The sequence below is a fragment of the Ursus arctos genome, unplaced genomic scaffold (assembly GCF_023065955.2).
Source record: "Ursus arctos isolate Adak ecotype North America unplaced genomic scaffold, UrsArc2.0 scaffold_19, whole genome shotgun sequence".
NCBI lineage: Eukaryota > Metazoa > Chordata > Mammalia > Carnivora > Ursidae > Ursus > Ursus arctos.
Window position 1 is genome coordinate 45,991,428 of NW_026622863.1, and position 19,096 is coordinate 46,010,523.

General features: G+C 57.7%; 2 protein-coding genes across 7 annotated transcripts; one reads left to right on the top strand and one right to left on the bottom strand.

The window, feature by feature from the left end:
- The first annotated feature begins 1,867 nt into the window (after positions 1-1,867).
- Positions 1,868-11,473, top strand: GSK3A (glycogen synthase kinase 3 alpha). The gene is made up of 11 exons (XM_026482201.4): positions 1,868-2,212; positions 4,157-4,344; positions 5,737-5,820; positions 5,977-6,087; positions 7,675-7,805; positions 7,903-8,009; positions 8,961-9,058; positions 9,140-9,235; positions 9,625-9,811; positions 10,133-10,225; positions 10,784-11,473. The coding sequence occupies exons 1-11, from the start codon at positions 1,930-1,932 to the stop codon at positions 10,855-10,857; spliced, it is 1,452 nt and encodes a 483-aa protein (XP_026337986.1). The 5' UTR covers positions 1,868-1,929; the 3' UTR covers positions 10,858-11,473.
- ZNF526 (zinc finger protein 526) lies at positions 10,342-18,500 on the bottom strand. 6 transcript variants are annotated; one of them, XM_026482198.3, is made up of 3 exons: positions 18,409-18,500; positions 16,444-16,543; positions 10,342-16,347 (listed from the first exon to the last, which is right to left on the bottom strand). In XM_026482198.3, the coding sequence occupies exon 3, from the start codon at positions 16,328-16,330 to the stop codon at positions 14,291-14,293; it is 2,040 nt and encodes a 679-aa protein (XP_026337983.1). In that variant the 5' UTR covers positions 16,331-16,347; positions 16,444-16,543; positions 18,409-18,500; the 3' UTR covers positions 10,342-14,290. The 6 variants fall into 6 exon arrangements, with proteins under 6 accessions (XP_026337983.1, XP_026337982.1, XP_057170407.1 ...); XM_026482197.3 differs by having other exon boundaries at positions 16,444-17,536; XM_057314424.1 differs by lacking the exon at positions 18,409-18,500 and adding an exon at positions 18,160-18,339.
- Positions 18,501-19,096: the final 596 nt, after the last annotated feature.

The following is a 19,096-nucleotide window of genomic DNA, read 5'->3' on the forward strand; positions in this document are numbered from 1 at the left end:
GAGGGCAGCAACCACCATTTGGCTGAAAAACTACAACTTCCAGAAACACCCGCTCTGGACTGTTTCTAATGCAGGAGCCTTCGTTGAAAAGGGAGCGGAAGTATGTCGCGCTTTGCCTTTTGGTTATTGTAGTCCGAGAAGGCCTCAGCGAGACTGTCGGCCTGGCCCCAGGGGTCTGTGGGTCCGTTGGGAATTACAGTCAGCCCGAACGGCCGAAGACTTTTTCGGGCTTCAGAAAGGGCAGGACAGTTAGTATGAACATAGCCTCAGATTAAAGTGAAGTCTAGAGACTCCATTTCCCATTATTCTATGAGACAGGAGGGGCCGAGGATGATTTCATTCTAGTTCCAAGTATTTCCGGGATACACACACACACACACACACACACACACACACACACACACACACACGTGTACACACGCCCTCACACGAACTCCGTTTCCCAGCATCCTTTGGGGATAGGGTCTTTCCGGGTATTAATCGATAAATTGGGCGACCTAGTCCGTGCACAAAACCCGAGGCTACTAATAGCCGGTTTCCTTGTTTTGGGCCCTCCAGGATCCTGTAAACTTAGGAAGCGGGAGGACGCAAAAGGCTGAAAGGGGATTCCAAACAGAAATTCTGTTTTCACCTGTTTTAACGCTCGTCTCACCCTCTTGGTGCAACCCACGTTAGTTTAAAAAAAAAAAAAAAATCTAGAATGTATTTGAAGACTATTGTTCTGAGAGGCCACCGGGAACTTTGTTCCCCAAATTGTTTGAGGGGTATTTTTCCTTTCTGATTTGTGGAAACTTGGAATTTGGAATGTTTGGACTCCGTTTTTCTGCAGCCCTCGATCAACTTGGGGCCTAGGGAGTGGAAGGAGGCGTTGAAAACTCTGCAGTCTCCCCCAAGGGGCTGATGTCTTTCACCTTTGGCTCACGCTTTCCCAAAAGTACCGATTGAACTTCACTTCCCAGCAAGCCTCTGCAGTCTCTTTTCATAAAGGGTCAGGATCCAGTCTGGACTATTACCCAGTATGCTCCGGGCTCGTGGTAGATCCCTCCCCTTCAAATGGAGAGGCTGCCTTGAACTCCATTTCCCAGAAGACACAAAGGCTCACTGTAGCAACTATTCTGAAGCCTTGGTGTTGACTACATTTCCCGGCAGGGACTGCGGCCTATCATACGAGGGCAGAGAAACGCCGTACCTACCTATTCTATTTCCTAGCCTATCTCTGTAATTGCAGTGTCCACTTGGGGCTTGGGGAGCACATGGGACTCCATTTCCCGGCGTGCTTTGGAGGTCGCGTTACACCTGCAATGCGGTGAGGGCGCGGCTACGACTCCATTTCCCGGCTTGCCTCAGGGCCCGATATCTGCAGATGCACGGGCGCCGACTCAATTTCCCACAGTGCACCTGGCGCCGATCGGCATACACAGCCAATAGACTAAATGAGCGTCTGGACTCCGTTTCCCGGCGTGCATCAGACCTACAAAGCTCACCGAAAAAGTGGCTCAACTACCTTTCTGAAACAAACCTAGGGCTCGCAGTTGCTGCAGTGGAGTGAGTGTGTGACTCTGACTCCACTTCCCAAAGTCCTTCAGAGGCCGCCGTCGACACATTCCGCTGACTTATTGCCCAGGACTCTCTTTCCTGACGTGCAACGCGACCCGTCACTCCCACGCCGCGATCGGCTCTGAGTCCTTTGCAGACTCCATTTCCCGGCGTGCCACGCGGTTCTCTGTGCGGACCGAGGGCGGCGACGGCGGCGCGTAGGGCAGGCGGACTGCATCTCCCGGCGTGCCCCGCGGCGGGCGCTGGGCCGGAGCCGGAGCCCGAGCGGCGCGGCCTGGAAGAGGCCAGAGCCCGGGGGAGGCGGCGGCAGCGGCGGCGGCGGGGGCAGCCCGGGCAGCCCGAGCCCCGCGGCCTGGGCCTGCGCTCGGCGCCATGAGCGGCGGCGCGCCTTCAGGGGGCGGCCCTGGGGGCTCGGGCCGGGCGCGGACCAGCTCGTTCGCGGAGCCAGGCGGCGGAGGCGGCGGCGGCGGCGGCGGCCCCGGGGGCTCGGCCTCCGGCCCGGGCGGCAGCGGCGGTGGGAAGGTGTCAGTCGGAGCCATGGGTGGGGGCGTGGGGGCCTCGAGCTCCGGGGGTGGCCCCAGCGGCAGCGGCGGAGGAGGCAGCGGCGGCCCCGGTGCGGGCACTAGCTTCCCGCCGCCCGGAGTGAAGCTGGGCCGTGAGTATTAGCCGCGTCTGTTGGGGGGTGGAGATCAGGGTTCCTGAAGCCCTTCAGACGTCGATCAGGTTCTTCCATATGCCGAGATAGGAGCTCCAGCTCACTGTGCTTCCTAAAGATGGAATCTGAGCTCTCCCCCTCCCAGAGAAAGGGATTTGAGGGGTTACCATCAATTGGAGTTTAGGATTAGAATTAGTAATCCTTAAAAAACCCAGGGGTCACAGGTTCCTGTTCTTCCAGTATCGAGGTCTTGGATCCTTGAGCCTCAAAAACAGGAATCTGATGTTGCCATCCATTAGACAACAGGATCAGGAGTCATCGTCGCTTGCAAATGGGGCTAGAGAGTTATTGTTCCCAAAAAGCATAAGATCACCATCACCCCAAAAGGGGGATCTGAATTTGCTCTCCTTTAGAGAATGGAGATTTAGAGTGACTATCACATAGAAACGGATTTGGGCTTACTCTGTCCCCAGAAAGTAGGGTCAGGGCTTCCCAAACATGGTACCCAGGCAATCTTTGATTTTAAAACGCAAGACCTGTTACCATCACCCATCTATAACAGGTAGAACCGTATCTCCAATGATAGAAATTAATGGTTGCTGCTTCTTAGAAATAAGGACAAACTGAGAATCAGTGCATCCTGCAGATCAAGTCCATAGTCACTTTTCTTCAAAAAGCTTGGCTTGGGGTGCCTGGGTCGTTCAGTCGGTAAGAGTATGCAACTCTTGATCTTGGGGTCATGAGTTTGAGCCTCACGTTGGGGGTAGAATTTACTAAAAACAAAACAAAACAACCCCCCCCCCAAAAAAACAAACCCACAGAACAAAACAAAGCAAAAAAACAAAACAAAACAAAAAACCCCAAACAGAAAATTTGTCGTGGTGGGTCTTCTTCCACAAAAATGGAACAGAGTCAGGAAGGTTCACAGTTACCCATAAAATCTGAAGTTAAACCTCTTTCGTTATCCTGAGGGATGGTGTCGCTGGCTCTGGAAGAATAGCTATGTAGAATGATCTCCTTTCAAAAGAAGGTGTCACTGGTCCTTCAAAACGGACTTGATTCCTTGATTCATCAATGACCCCTTTACTTTGGGGAACTGATGAAAGGTTCCCCAAAGAAAGGATCACTCTTCCCTAAGAATGCCACAGAAGTTTGCTGCTGTCTAGAGAATGGAACTGGAAATTAGAACTTTCCTTCAAAGGACTGAGGCCTGGATAGCCCCTTGTTAATAGAGGTCACATTCACCATTCCCACCACTTAGTATTGTCCATTGGGGACCACCCCAGTACATGAAGGGGTCTGGGGCTCTGGACCACACAGATGGGGGAGGTCAGGTCAGCACCTTTTCTAACCCTGAAGTATTTGGGGAAGGTCTAACTGTCCCCAAAAAGTGAGAGTCCTGGCACTGGCATTCATGCCTGGAGGCGTCCTCTCTGCCACCAAAATCCAGTGGCAGTTACCAGCTCTACCAAGGAGGACTTAGAGGTCACTGTCCCCCAGGCTGTCAGAAGGGCTAGTGCTTTCCTAAAGCAAAAGTACCTCAGGGTTACTGCTCTGATAAGTGGAGGAGACTGGGGCAGGCAGTAAGCTCAGAGTGGATAGAGTCAGCATCTGGGAGTGTGAGGATGCCCTCAAACCAAGAGGGACCAGTGATTTACTGCTTACTAGAGGTAGAAATTACGGCTTATCAACACTTGAACAGCAAGAGGTTTAGGTGTCAGTGTCCTCCCACATGAGAAGAGGCAGGATTTAGGGTTCCCTGAAGGGAAGAGCAGAAAGGGCGCCTGGAGGCATCCAACACCCACCTTTTCTCAAAGACAAGGAAGGGGCAGGGACGCCCCCAGTGAGCATCCTGCAGCGATTCCCCTCCCTCCCACAGCCCTATGATCGGGTGGTGGCAAGAGGGGGAAGGTCGGTGGATCGTGTGTCCCCTTTGTTCCCCAGGCGATAGCGGGAAGGTGACCACAGTGGTAGCCACTCTAGGCCAAGGCCCGGAACGCTCCCAGGAGGTGGCCTACACAGACATCAAAGTCATCGGCAACGGCTCGTTTGGGGTCGTGTACCAGGCGCGCCTGGCGGAGACCAGGGAGCTGGTGGCCATCAAGAAGGTTCTCCAGGACAAGAGGTTCAAGGTAGCTTGGGGCGAATGGGGACAAGGAGGTGTGACCAGGCATGATTGGCAAGAGGGCCCTACTGAGAGCGCTGGACTTGGGTTTCCACAGGGGATCTGAACATGGGCCAGAGAAGGGAAGAAGAAGGGAGTGAATTGTGTGGAAGATAGGGGTGTGGGTTCCAAGAGAGCCCGGAGCTGATGTTTATTGGGCTTTGGCTCGGTGTGAAGTGCTTTGTGGGTAAGTTCTTATTTAATTCACATGAAGATTCTCTGAGAGTAGGTGTTGGTGTATTACTAAGACTGAGACTCGGATGAGAATTGAGTCGAGGGCAAGACCAGACTCTGGCTTGTCTGATTCTGAAGCTGCCCGCCTTACGCACGAAGTTAGCCTTCTGCACAGAGGGGGAAAGAAATCTGGGAGAGGTGATGAGTGTGTTTGTGAAGGTCGTGCTCTGACCCAGGTGCTTGGCAAGCGCAGGGTGAAATCCAGCCTGTCCTATGCTCACCAAACCATCTGCCTTGGTGTGGGGCTCTGTTCCCCTGAGGAAGGGGCGCCCTTTCCTCCTTGATACAGCTGTGCCCTGTAACCTAGTGGAGGCCCAGGGAATAAGGCGGAGGTGGAGGAGCTGAAGTTGAGGGCTACTCAGCGTGGCGAGGACCGGTGTTTCGGAGCTTAGGCTAGTCTGGACATAAACGACTCGAATCTAGGCTGGGAGGGAACCAGGTCAGGGCCTGGGTCTTGGCAGTGAGAGCCCTCGGGCAGGAGGAGCTTCAGAGCGTGGGTCAGAACTGGATTAGTGTTGAGTCCCAGAAGTGAGAGGGGTCTGAAGGCAGGTGTTCCGAGGCCAGAACTCGGGAACAGAGAATAGGGAAGAGACCGAGACTGTGTCTCGGAGAAGAGGCTGAGGCTGGACCCCCTTTGGGAAGATGGAAGTCTGGAGCTTGATACTCACGATCCGAGTCAGGGTTCAAAGGCCCAGATGCCTCTAGGGGAAGCAATAGAGAGGAGTGGGGACCAGAGTGAATTGGATGGCCAGTACTCATTTTTTGTCACTTGGGCCTTGTGTGGCCATGTCATCTGATTATTCAAGACAAGCTGGAAAACTGACTTTATATGTGAAGACATTTGATTTTCAAAAGTCAGCAATACATTGGACACTTTCGAACAGTGGGCTGAAAAAAGCTCATCTGTAGGTTGGCTTAGTCCATAGGCTTCCAGCTTGTATGTGAGGGGAATGGGTTGGGGTGAGGAATTAAGGGCTGCCTCAGAGGGCCCTGGAGCCAGGATGCAAGGAGTCGGTGCCTGGCTGTGTTGGCAGGAGTGGAGGAGCAGGGCTGTGGCGAGGGGCACCAGGGAGGGGAGGCAGGGAGAGTCGGCTGTTGTCTGAGGCGCTTTCCCTTTGCTCCCAAGAACCGAGAGCTGCAGATTATGCGTAAGCTGGACCACTGCAATATCGTGAGGCTGAGATACTTCTTCTACTCCAGTGGGGAGAAGGTGAGGCCTTGGGTGTGCGGGGGAGTCCTCCACCCGAGTTCCTGCCTGCCTTTCCTGTGACTGCCAGTCCTTCCCCCATTATCCCCCACGAGCCTGCCCTCCCCCTCCCCCGCCTGTTCCTCACAGTGCCTCACACCTCTCCTTTGCTCTCTGCAGAAAGACGAGCTTTATCTAAATCTGGTGCTGGAATACGTGCCCGAGACAGTGTACCGGGTGGCCCGCCATTTCACCAAGGCCAAGTTGACCATCCCCATCATCTATGTCAAGGTGGGCGGGCAGGCAGGCTGTTGGGACCCAGGCCCACAAAGCCAGGGGCCTTGGATCCTCCTGTCTTCTGTGGGTTCCCTCCTCCTCCAAATTTGTGTTGCACTCTGGAGGCCTCGTGTTCCCCGCCCTTGTCTCCATAACCGCCATAGACGGAGCTTGCCCAGTGCAGGGCAGGCCACCCTGAGGCCTGACCGAATCAGGGAGGCAGGCTGACGGGGGTCTGCGGAGACCGCAACGTACCTGGTCAGGTCCACGCTGGGAGCCCAGTGGCACTGGTGGTGTTGGTGGAGTTAGCGCAGAATTGGGGTGGGGCCTGAGAATGCCAGGGGAGAGACACTGAGGTCCGAGTCCTGGCCTTGGGAGCCTTGGCAGAGGGGGGTGGGAAGGAGGCAGGGCTGGAGGAAAGCATGTGTCTTCCTCATCTGTGCAGGCTCATTCCCCAGGGCCTGGTGCTGTGCCCTCGGTGTTACTATCCCTTAGCAGGTGTTCGAATGAATGGATGAATGAATCAATGAGCCGAGGGCTGATGTGGAGAGCAGAGGCTGCAGCAGCCTTCTGCATCGGGAGGAGGTGGGTGGGTTCCAGTTTGATGAAGGGTGCTCCTCCTGCTGGCTTTAAGAACCCTGAGCCTAGGTGGGCCGCAGAGCTCTACCGGTGGTTGGTGTTGGGGGATCCTGCCTCCCGGGAGGGGAGTCCTCTGGTTTGGTGAATCCCTACTGTGGCTGTCTGTGTGCTGACCCCAGCACTGAGCCATTCCAGAAGCCCAGTTGACTGAGACCCAGGCTTTGCTCCGGAAGATCTCTCAGTTTAGCCGAGTGGACAGCTGTTGTCACAAAGAACTATAAAACGACTAGCAACTGCCATACTAGAAGGAGCACAGGGAATTCTGGAAACGGGCCCCCAGGCCTGCCTGCTTTGGGGGTAAGAAGGATTAAGGAAGGCTTCTGGGAGCTCATCAGGTGCCGGGTGAGGAAGCAGCATCTCTAGCCAAGGGCAGCGGAAACCGAGGAGGATGGGGGCCCAGGAAGCTGGCCTGAGCAGTGCCTACATGCTGGGCACTGGTCTGGGCCCTGGGGGATGCAGCAGTGGGGAACACACCGAGATCCCTGCTCTCTTGGCACTCATGTTCTAATCAGTGGGAGGGAGAGTGGCAAGAAAATCCAGCTGGAGAGAGGCTAGCCCGTGGGTGGTTTTGACTGGCAGGCGAAGGCAGCTGAGCCCTTCCTATAGCCAGTGGTTTTGGAGCTGAGCGACTGGCTCCCCCAAGGCCTTCCTGACGGCTGTGTCTCTTTGTCAGGCTTCTGCCGAGGTGTGTGGCTGAGGTGGTATTCCCAAAGTGGGGAGCGGCAGCAGCCCGGGAGGGCCTGTTGCAGATGCCCCATCCTGAACTTATAGAACCGGAAACTCTGGGAGGGGGCCCAGGGTCCCTCTTTTAAACAAGCCCGCCAAGTGATTCTGGTGCACACTAGAGTGAGGACCCAGGGGCTGCGGAAGAGGTTTTGAGCCAGGGAGAGGGGCTGGCGAGAGCGGAGCAGGCGCTCTGTGGGCGGAGCCGGGCTGCAGCTGTCTGTCCCCTGCCCCTCCCAGGTGTACATGTACCAGCTCTTCCGGAGCTTGGCCTACATCCACTCCCAGGGGGTGTGTCACCGTGACATCAAGCCCCAGAATCTGCTGGTGGACCCCGACACTGCTGTCCTCAAGCTCTGCGATTTTGGCAGGTGGGCCTGACCTGGGGTGCGCTGGGTGGCTGAAGGGGCGAGGCGGGGGGACCCCAACCCTTGCCTGCTGTTTACTCCTGCCTCTCTCTTCCCACAGTGCAAAGCAGCTGGTCCGGGGGGAGCCCAACGTCTCCTACATCTGTTCTCGCTACTACCGGGCCCCGGAGCTGATCTTCGGAGCCACTGATTACACGTCGTCCATTGGTCAGACTTACGGGAGGCCGGGGGTGGGGAGCGGCAGGCAGGGCAGCTTTTGCCTTCTTTCTGCGTGCCGTCTGCCACGCTCGGTGATGACACGCTTAACCTGTGTTCTTTTATCCAGTCCTCACAAACTTTGGAGGGCGATGCTGGTGTCTGCTCGTTTCACAGATGAGCAGCCCGAGGCCGAGCGCGGTGAGGCCGCCTGCCTGCATTCGCACTGCTGGGGCTGGGCAGGGCTGGGCTTTGAAAGCTGACCTGACTCCAGAGTCCACTCCCGCTCTGGAACCTCCCAGTCAGCCTTCTCTTCTTGGCCTGGGGGGAGGGGCTGCCGGTGACCTTGGAGGCAAAGCTTACCAGCTGGAGGGTGTGACTTGCTCCCCCCGGCCTCTGGGGCCTTCCCCGCTGGTGGGGATGACAGTGCTCCTTTCCAGGCTTGAGGAGAGGGCCGGAAGGGGTTGGGAGAGAATGTTCAGCAGCAGCGTGAAGTAACTGCCTGGTCCTTAGGGGTGAACTTGTGCCTCAGGGGTCAAGGTACAGACCAGGGAGGGGGCGAGACTACCAGCCTGTAGCTGTTCCCGAGGGCAGGATAGAGCCTAGGCCTAGGACTTCAGGCTTGCCCTTCTCGTGGCCCAGAGAACACGGAAGCCTGTTCTAGGTATGTTGGGCTGCCCGGAGGCTAGAGGCAGAGCAGGGGCTTCCTGGGGTCGCTGAGGGGAGAGAGGCAAGGAAGGCGGCAGACACTTGGATCACAGAGTGCGGTGCAGTCAGGCAGACCTGGACGTTCAGCAGCAGGTTCCCGTGTCCCTAAACTGTGTGGGACCTGGAGCGGGTGCTTCCTCTCGGGGCCCAGAAAATGGGGCTCCCTCCTGGCACCCTCAGGAGGAGTGCGGGGGAGAGAGGTGTTTGTGAGGCGATGGGTGGGGCAGCCCTGACCCTCCCCGCATTCCCCTTCAGATGTGTGGTCAGCTGGCTGCGTACTGGCGGAGCTCCTCCTGGGCCAGCCCATCTTCCCTGGGGACAGCGGGGTAGACCAGCTGGTGGAGATCATCAAGGTGAGCGCACGCCGGGGCGGGGGATGGGCGGGGGGGCTGAGGGGTAGGGGCTTTGGCTCACACCCCTCCCTCCCTCTCCAGGTGCTGGGAACACCAACCCGGGAACAGATCCGAGAGATGAACCCCAACTACACGGAGTTCAAGTTTCCCCAGATTAAAGCTCACCCCTGGACAAAGGTGGGGCGGGGCTAGGGGGCTCAGGCAGCACGGCCGAGGTGCCCTTTGGAGGCCAGCTGGTCTGGGGACCTGGCTATAGAGTCAGGGCTTGGGAGTGGGTCCGTAACTCATCAGACTCCAAAGTTTATGGCATCTTCCATCCTCTAGAAGTTGAGGGTCCATGGTAAGTTCGAGAGTGCCATTTTTCTGTTGGGGAAACAGGCTCCTTGCAGGGCCTATGCAATGATGGGACCCACGTGAGCTGCTCACCCCAAAGAAAGTGGCTTCCCACAAACGAGGTTGTGCCTCGTTTGGAAAGTGGGGGTGCGGGAGTCAGGCTGGAGCAGCGGGTGCAGGAGTCCACGTGCCTGGGCGGTTCACCCTCCTGACCGCTCTCCCTTACCCCTAAGGTGTTCAAATCTCGAACGCCGCCGGAGGCCATTGCACTCTGCTCTAGCCTGCTGGAGTACACACCGTCCTCAAGGCTCTCCCCCCTGGAAGCCTGCGCCCACAGCTTCTTTGATGAATTGCGATGTCACGGAACCCAGCTCCCCAACAACCGCCCGCTTCCCCCGCTCTTCAATTTCAGTCCTGGAGGTGAGGGCACAGCTTGGGAAGTGGGGAGCCGGAAGGGCAGGCAACGACTGTGGAGGAGGGCTTGGTGTTAAAGATAGGACTGGGGTGCTGGGGGCGGTGCTCGGGAGATGCTCCTGATACAGGAGACCCAAAGCTGCTTCACCCGCGCTCTGTGGTCACCTGGGCTGGGCCCCTTCTGGTTTGTCATTTAAAGCGTTCAGTGGCTACATGTGTCAGCTGGCCTTGCCAAGAGCCGGGTCCCTACCTGGTGCCCCTTTCCAACCCCGACCCCATCTCCCAACACCCTGCCTCCTGACTGGGCATGTCCATTCCTGTCTCTAGAACTCTCCATCCAACCATCTCTCAACGCCATTCTCATCCCTCCTCACTTGAGGTCTCCAGCGGGCACTGCCACCCTCACTCCATCCTCACAAGGTAAGTCGGGGGCCCTCTGCTGTCGATGAAAGCCTTTCTCAGCCTGGGAGGTGAGCCTGTTCCCATGGGCCCCGAGTTCCCCGCACGTGTGGAAATTGTTGACGTCTGATAGCATACTTGCGAACGGTCACCTTTATCGGGTCCCATAGCCTGTATTTGCATTTAAGTGCTAACTGGAAAACCGAAGACATACGTTTGGCTTGCACAAACAAACAAAGTTAAATTTGTTGCCGTTTAAAAATTGAGGCCATTGCTTGTACAAATCCGGATTTCCTGTGTCTCTTGGGGAAGAAGGTCCGACTGGGCAGCTGTGGGCCTGCCTTTCCTCGGGGCAGTGCTGTGAGTTGGGGCCAAGTTCTAGCTGCCCTCTTTTCTGTGGGGCCCGGCTCTGTGGTGAGTCCTCGGTGTCCAACCTGGCCCTTTGGCATTGGAGTATGCAGCGCTGGACCTGAAGTGGCAGCTGTCCGTTTCTGATGTAGCGTCCCCTACCGGGTTCCTGCTCTTGGGCGGGAGGTCTGAGAGGCAAAGGGTAACTGTCTGCTTTTTCCTTCCCCTCAGCTTTAAGTGAGGCTCAGACCGGCCCGGACTGGCAGTCGACCGATGCCACAGCTCCACTCACTAACTCTTCCTGAGGGCCCCACCATCTACCCTTCCATCTGGGAGCCCCCAGTGGGGCTGGGAAGGGGGACCATAGCCCATCAAGCTCCTGACCTGACTGGGCCCCCAGACTAGAGGGCAGAGGTAAATGAGTCCCTGTCCCTACCTCCAGTCCCTCCCTCACCAGCCTCACCCTGTGGTGGGCTTTTTAAGAGGATTTTAACTGGTTGTGGGGAGGGAAGAGAAGGAAGGACAGGGGGTTGGAGGCATGAGGACCTCCTACCCCCTTGGCCCCCTCCCCTCCTCCCAGGCCTACACTCCTCCAACCCCTCCTCCCCTCCTGTGTCCCTTGTAAATAGAACCAGACCAGCCCGTGTACTCCTCTTCCCTTCCCTGGCCCCCCGGGTGTAAATAGATTGTTATAATTTTTTTCTTAAAGAAAACGTCGATTCACACCGTCCAACCTGGCCCGTCCCCCTTCTACAGCTGTGTCCCCCCTCCTGTTCTCTGCCCCTAAGGTCTCCTCCCTCCTCTCCCCACCCTGGAGGGCTGAGGGGGTGGGGGTGGGGGAGCTCCTGATGTCTTAGTTTCCACAGTAAGGTTTGCCTGTGTACAGACCTCCGTTCAATAAATTATTGGCATGAAAACCTGCTTCCTGTCTGGCTGCCTTGTTTCCACAGAGGTGAGGGAGGTGCCTGAGGGGCTGTGCTGGGACAGGATCTCTCAGGCAGGGGAACAGCGGAGAGTGAGGTCAGGCTGGACTGCTCCCGTGCCCAGCTTCCCTGGGCCTCTGCTCTCCTTCACACACGTGAGGAACAAAGTGTGGCTTGTCTACCGCAGAGGCCTCGGGGGAGCTGGCCTCTGGACTCCGCCATCATCCTCTTCTGCCTCCGGAGGGAGGCAGGCACCATCATGCCCAGGTGACAGCTGACAGAACTGGGGATCAGGGGTCAAGGCCACAGAGTGGAAGTGGCAGAGTCAAAACTTGAACAGTGGGCTCTGTGTCCCATAGCCCGAGCTATCTGCTGCTTCACAGGACACCGGACGAGGGGTCACTCAGGCCAAAAACAGCCTGGACACAGACTCTTAGTGGGCACGGACAGCGGCAGAGGAGCAGTCCTTAAACCCCAACAGGTCTCCAAGCTTTCATTTCTGTTCCAAACAGGGCACATACCTGGCCCCCATCTAGGGATGCTGGGAAGGTTGGTGCAGAGAACTTGGCTTCTTCCCTTGCTTTGAAAATATGCTGGGGCCAGATGGTGGGGCCACGGGCAGAGGGAAATGGCACCTCCTCCATGTGATGCCAGTGGCATGTGAGGGCAGGAGGCCCCAGGGGTGGAAGGGGGCCTGGGGAGGAGCAACTGATCCGTCCTCCACTGGACTTCAGTAGTGAAGAAAAAGGGAAGGAGTCTGTCATTTTACGTAAGCTCTACGTCCAGTGGGGTGGGGGTGGGGGCAGCAGCTTGAACTCACAACCCCGAGATCAAGAGTTGCATGCTCTACTGACTGAGCCAGCCAGGTGCCCCAAAAGGGGAATTCTGAACATGTCCCAAGAGTTCAGGGGCTGTTCCTGTGGCATCTGTATAGAGCCCAGAACAATCGCTGGCCTTCCCTGCTCAACACCCTCTGGATATCACCTTGTTTGTAGGATGAAGACATAGAGCAAGCAGACCAGGGAGGGGAGCAGGGCTGGTTCCCCTGCCTCCCTGCTGCTCACGTCTGTTCAGCCACGAGGTCACTGAGGTTGTCCCTTCCCCTCCTCCCACTCCTGTGGCTTCTGCCCTAGTCTGGTCCCATCCTTTCCCTCCTAGACCATCTTTGGCTTCCCCCTTGCCCCACCCTGATGCTGGGGAGCCCCAAGCCCCACTTCTGACCCCCCACACCCTGCCCCAATGTCTAGGGCAGGCTTTTCCCGCCTTCCCAGGTCCAGGCCTGCCTCCTTCCCAGACAACTTTCAGCCACAGCCTCCCCTGCCTGAACACCTTGGTCTGCAGAGGCCTGGAGGGAGCCTGCCTCAGGGACCTGCCATAAATCATCTACTTCTGTTTAGAGAGGGAAGGACTGCGACCTTAGGTAACCTTTGAAAAGGTTGGGGATCCCTTCCTGATCCTACGACCTTTGATCTTTCGAGGCCCCAACAAACCCCAACTGCTCTGTGACACCAGCTCACTTTTCCTCCAGTTGTAGCAAACCCTCCTCTGAGCACCACCCCCTCCCCCCACCCGTCTCAGGTCACACTGACTCAACAGTACTGGCTACAGACATGGGCGGAACGGACCTCCCGGATTCAAATAACCACGACACTGCTGCCTAACGTGAGACCTTGGGTGAGTCTCTGTCCTTGTTCTCTCATCCATACAACAGGGCTAATGCTGAGATCACCTCACAGGCCCGCTGGGTCATAAGCCATGTATAGTGCTAACCGCCGTGCCTGCCACGGCTAGGCAGTCGGGTTTGCTGTTATTGTAGCTGTGAATAACTGGACGGTCTCCAAGTATACCAAGAACTCACCCTCTTTGCAGGGCTGTCTGCCTGCTATGTTCTCTTCCTCTTTCGTTAGCAGATTCCTAATTTTTCCTCAAGCACTACGTCCCTGGGGGTGGGGGGAGGGGAGTTGTTTCCTGTTCTGGGATCCCACCGTCCCCGCATATCCCCATCACAGCCCTGAGGATCCTCTCACTGAGCTCTGCCTGCTCCCCAGGGGCAGGGCAGAGGCCCGACTCCTCTCCGGCCCCCAGCATCACCCAGCATGTGCGAGGGAGGCCTGAGGACTCCCAGGCTGAATGAATCAACAAGACGCACTCCAGAGAGCAAGGCCATCTGTACTTGGGTGCTCCTCCTACCCCACTGTGTGCCTCCTGGGGTAGAGCCTGGCTCTGAGTCATTCCTGGGGCTCCGGCACCACCCGGCCCGTGGCGGAGTACCTGGGTACCTACAGATTTCTTTCCACATTGTCAAAAGTGAGCTTAAGGAAGCCCAGAGAAATCAAGTACCTTTCTCCACCAGGCAGAGCCAAGTCCCGGGTGCCCGGGGTCCAGGAGAGGGGAGGGCCTGGGGACAAGGGAGAGCCTAAAGAGGTATTCGACAGTGCCCAGCACCGATGTGGCACGTGGCTGGGGCTCAGGAAAGGTTACCTGACGTTGCTGGGCACCAGGGACATGGATGCGGAACAAAGAGCCTTGGCCGGCCCTGTTTTGAAATGCAGTGGGGTGACCTGGGATGGGTCAACATCAGGCCTCATAGCCTCCGTTTCCCCACAGGCAGAGAAAAGTGGCGAGAGACACCTGGGCAGGGCTCTTGTGAGGAGTCAGTGGGTAAGAGGCCAGGGTGAATCCACCACCCAGTGGGTGCCAGGAGTGGCTTGCCGGGAGGTGGGGGGGAGTTGGGGAGTGGGGGTCCCCTTGCTCCCCAGAGGGGCCCACAACTGCTGTCGCCACCAAACTCTTTTACTGCCGCTCTTCAGCTGCGTCACACGAAGGCCGTGTCCAACTGCAACAGCCCGCTGGCCTCACTGGCCCCCAGCGCGGCCTGGCACAGCTGCAGCGTGTCCTCGAGTGCCAGCGGCTGGGACGTCTCGATGATGGCGATGGTTTCCCCGAGCTCGGTGCACATGATAGTCTGCTGAGGCTCGGGGGGCGGGGGCGGGGCGGGAGGCGGAGACCGGGGTGGCTGCAGGGGCCCGGGCCGCGCGCGGGCGTGGACCCGCTGGTGCAGTCGCAGGCCGGCCAAGGCGTGGAACCAGCGGCCGCATGCCCCGCAGTAGTAGGGGCTCTTGTTGTACAGGCCGGTGATGGGGAGACGGGGTGCACGGGCGAAGGCCACGGGCCGCAGGTGCAGCCGCCGGTGCTGCTGCAGGTTGGAGCTCTGCGTGAAGCGCTTGCCACAGTCCAGGCACTGGTAGGGCCGCACGCCCGTGTGGGTCAGCTGGTGGCGGCTGAGGTTGGCCAGGGAAGCGAAGGTCTTGCCACACGAGTGGCACTGGAAGGGCCTCTCGCCCGTGTGCGTCCGCAGGTGGTTGCGCACGTGGACCAGCTTCTTGAAGCCCTTGCCGCAGACGCCGCAGCGGTGCCGCCGCTCGGGGGGCCCGTGGACGGCGCGCCGGTGCCGGGAGAGCCGGGAGGCCGAGGCGAAGGACTTGGAGCACTGGGGGCAGGGCAGCTGGGCGGGTGGCATGGGGGGCGGCGGCGGCGGCGGGGGCGCGGGCTCGGCGGGCGCCGGGGAGGCTGCCGGTGCCGCTGCTGAGGGGGGCGCCCCACTCTTGCCCGCGTGCGTGCGCCGGTGGTACAGAAACTTGGTCATGTTGCTGAATGTCTTGCCGCAGCGGCAGCGATGCAGGGGGTTGGCAGTGTGCGCCCGCCGGTGAGCCACCAATGTGAGCTCCGTGCCGAAGCCGCGGCCACAGTCCACACAGAGGTAGCGCGCTTCGCCGCGGTGCAGCCGCAGGTGCTGCTCCAGGGAGGCGGCTTTCTTGAAGACTTTGGAGCAGGTGGTGCACTCGTGTGTGCCCCCAACGTGGGCCCGCCCGTGAGCCAGCAGCCGGTTGGCTGAGCTGAAGCTGCGCTGGCACTGGCTGCAGTGGAAAGGGTGGGCCGCCGATGCCGGGCTGCGGGAGGCCCGTCGGTGTCGCCGGCGCGCCTCGGTGGAGGTCCAGTGTTGGGGACAATCCCCACAGCCCTCGGCCCGGCCGGCTGTGGCCCTGTCGCCTCCCGCAGCATCACCACCGACCTCTGCCACCACTTCCTCTTCCTCCTCTGTGTCTAACTCATCGTCTTCCTCCTCCTCCTCTTCCTCCTCCTCCTCTTCTAGCCCGTTACGCTCTTCTTTCTCTAGGGAGTCGAAGTGGGTGCCCTGATGCTCCAAGAACTCCTCAGGAGTGGCACAGAGAGTAGAGCACTCGGGACACTCGTAGGGCTCCATCTTAACTTCAGGTCGGTCGGCGGGTGGAGGGGGTGGTGTCGGTGGGGGCAGCGGGGGCGGCACTGGTGGCTCGGCGGCAGCGGCAGAAAGGTGCTGGGCCTTGCGATGAGCCACCCACAGCTCAGGCGAGGGGAAGAGCTCCTGGCAGTCCCCGCACTGGTACTGGATCTGGCTTGCAGACTCCCGGAGGTGGGCGTCCTGGTGGGCCAGGAGCTCGCCGGGGGACAGGATGAGCTGGCTGCACTCCCCACACTGGAAAGGCCCATCCTCAGTCCCTGCCATGAGCTCCGGCTCCAGGCCAGGATCTTGGGCGGCCAGTGCCTCATCCTCAGTGACAGTGGGCACATGCTGTTCCTGGTGCGAGAGGACTTCCTCCAGCGTGTTGTAGAGGCTGCCACACTCAGAGCACATGAACTGGTGATGCTGGAAGAAAAGGGACGAGGCCAGGGCCTCCCCAGGTGTCATCTCGGTCACCTCTGTTGACATCTCCGACATCTCTGTCATCTCCCCGAACATTGGTGTCGACGTCTCCACCGCCCCTGGTGACATCTGTGTTGGCAGCTCAGCCACCTCAGCCACCACCTCTGCCATGGTGAGGAGGGCAGTGCCTGGACAAACAGGGGGGAGCTGGTGAAACATCAGGAAACCAGGAGGAGCGGGGCGGGGGGCAGCTCAGGAGCTTTCCAGCTTGTCCCCTCACTCACCAGCCTCTATCAATCAGCAAGCCTGGATCCAGTGCTGGAGCCTCAGTTGTCAATGAACATGTGACTCAGAAGCGGACGCATGCCCCATGGTGCCAGACATCTGTTAAGACAGAGACAGCCCCCTTCTGTCTGGCCTCTGATGCTACCGTCCCTCCTTACCTGGAGGGCCTCTTGTGCCCTTTCTAAGAACACATGTCTCTTAACACCTCTTGACCTTTGTCTGGACGGTTTCCACACTGGGCACCCCCTTTCCTCCTACTATACGGACACGCACAGATGCAGCAAAGAGTTCAAGAGCACAGGCTTCTGGACCAGATGCCCTTGGCTTGAATCTGAGCTCCAGCACTTAACTTTCTCTCTCTGATGCTGTTTTGTCACATGTGAAATGGGGTAAAAGTAGGGCAGACCACAAAGGCCCTCGTACCTGAGAAAGGTCAGACAGAACCATGACTTGTAGCTCTCCAGAAATGTTGTTCCTGAACCTGAAGTCTTTCCTGTTGCTATTTCTTCTGCCGGGAAAGTTCTCTCCTTTTCTGATCTAGCAAAACCTTACCCAGCATTTCCTTGTGAAGCCTTTCCTGACAACATCTCTACATCCTCAGGGGGATGTCCGCTCCTGCCTCGTTGGGGTTCCTATGGTAATCTGTGCTACCTCTATCAAAGCCAATATCACGAGCCTGGGATGCAGTCTGTGCTTCTCTGATTCACTGTAGGGGCTGATGTCACCAACCAAACCATGACCTGGGTCAGGGATTTTTAACTTTTGAACTTCCCTCTACGTGTCCCCATCTCCCCTTCTACAGGTGTGGGCTCAACACAACCCAGACCTCTCACACAGCACGGGCTCAGAGGTGCTTGAGGGAATGACTGCGCCCCTCACAGCTAAGTCTTTGAATCTAACCTCCACTGTCTCCAACTCTTCTTTAACTCAACTGTTAGTGCCAGATGGCCAGGTGGAGTTCCACTTACAGTCAGGCAGGCAAAGTTGCTCATATTAAGCTCCCAGAGAGCAGGGAAGTTAGCCTCTTCATCACTGATACATTTCCAGCACCAAGAACAATGATTAGCCCACAACAGGTACTCAGTAGATATTCTGTGAATGAATAATGCTCCTTCTAGGAAGTGAGGCCATGAGAGTCTAACTCTCCCTGTGCCCATGCCACTTCTCCCAACAGACAACTTTCCCGATGGACCGTGAATTCCCACAATAACATAGCCCAGCACATGACCCCGTTTTCAGTTGATGCCCAATAAATGCTCCTTGAATAAATGATTCACTAAAAGCCCAGGAGTTACTTTTTCTTTACCTGTTCCAACCCCCTCACTAATATTTGAGTTGCCAGGGCCCTGCGCACAACAGCCACTCAATAAAGGATCTTCTTCGAAGGAGTCAACCCAGAGCCCCGGAGTTCAGTTTTTCCTTGTTTATAGCCACACTCCAAATAGAACTCCCATGGGGCGAGGCCCAAGGCCTGGTGTAACGCTTACAAAAAGTAGGCACCCAGTAAATGTCCCTCTAGAAGGTGGCCCGAACAATCTAAAATTTGGACTTTTTGTCTACATTCCTCCTTTCCCAATTGTGGGATTGTGCACTATTGGTGGGGAGGAGATAGGGACTTTTTACACAGATCAGTAAGTCCTTCCAGGAAAGAACCCACCACGGGCCTGGAAGTTCAACTTTTCCGCTACTCGTCCCTTTTCACCAACCAGACTTACAACTCCGCTGCATGAAAGCACCCTGCAAGCGGTGGGGGCGGCGGGCTCCAGGATAGGGTCCTGCACGCCGCACGAGCGGAATCAATGCTCTAGGACACATAGGAAGGAGCGCTCTCCTTCCACTCCACGCCGCTCCCGCCCTAGCGCAGGCCCCAAGACTCTTCGTCCCCCGGTGTCCCCTTCGTTCTCCCTCCGCCCTCTCCGTACGCCCAGCGCTCTCTTCCCCCGCCCGCCCCGCGGCGCCCTCACCCGTCTCTCTTGCCTCCTGCAGCCCCCGCCGCTCTTGACACAGACCCTCTCTGCTCCAGGCGTGCGGGACCCCTCACTATCCACACCTCCCATTGGGCGGTGCCCTTGCCCGTGGTAGCCAATCAGAGCTGGCAGCGAAGGGCACGCGCCCTTGCGCCTGCGTGCTGACGCTCAGGCGGGGTTCGGCGAGTTTCTCCACGCACACAACCGTGCCCTGTGGGCGGAGCTTGGGGCTCAGGCAAGCGCCTGCGCAGTTTTCCTGGGCTGCTCTGCCAAAAATTAAAGTGGTGAGAAGTGGGCATCATTGGAAAGCAGAGGGCCTGTAGAGTGAACGGGGTGGCGGGAGACCTTGACAGAGGTGTTATTTCGTAGCTGAAGGGACTGAGCATCCCTGAGAGCATAGATTTGGAGCCAGACGCACTTGGGGTACTCCTCTCAAGGCCTCGCTTTTACTCCTGTGTAAAATGGGCTTGAATCACATCCACTTCAAAGGCTGTTGAGGGGAATGAATGAAATCAAACATGTAAAAGCGTTCCGCACAGGGTCTGGTACACCGTGGACGCTCACTATAACCCATCTAACATGGACGTAGTCCTTCCCAGTGTGTAAAATCTCTTTCCCTTCCCTCCCACTCTTCAGTTGATTTAACGATATTCATTTATCGGGCACCTACTGTGTCTGGTCCAGG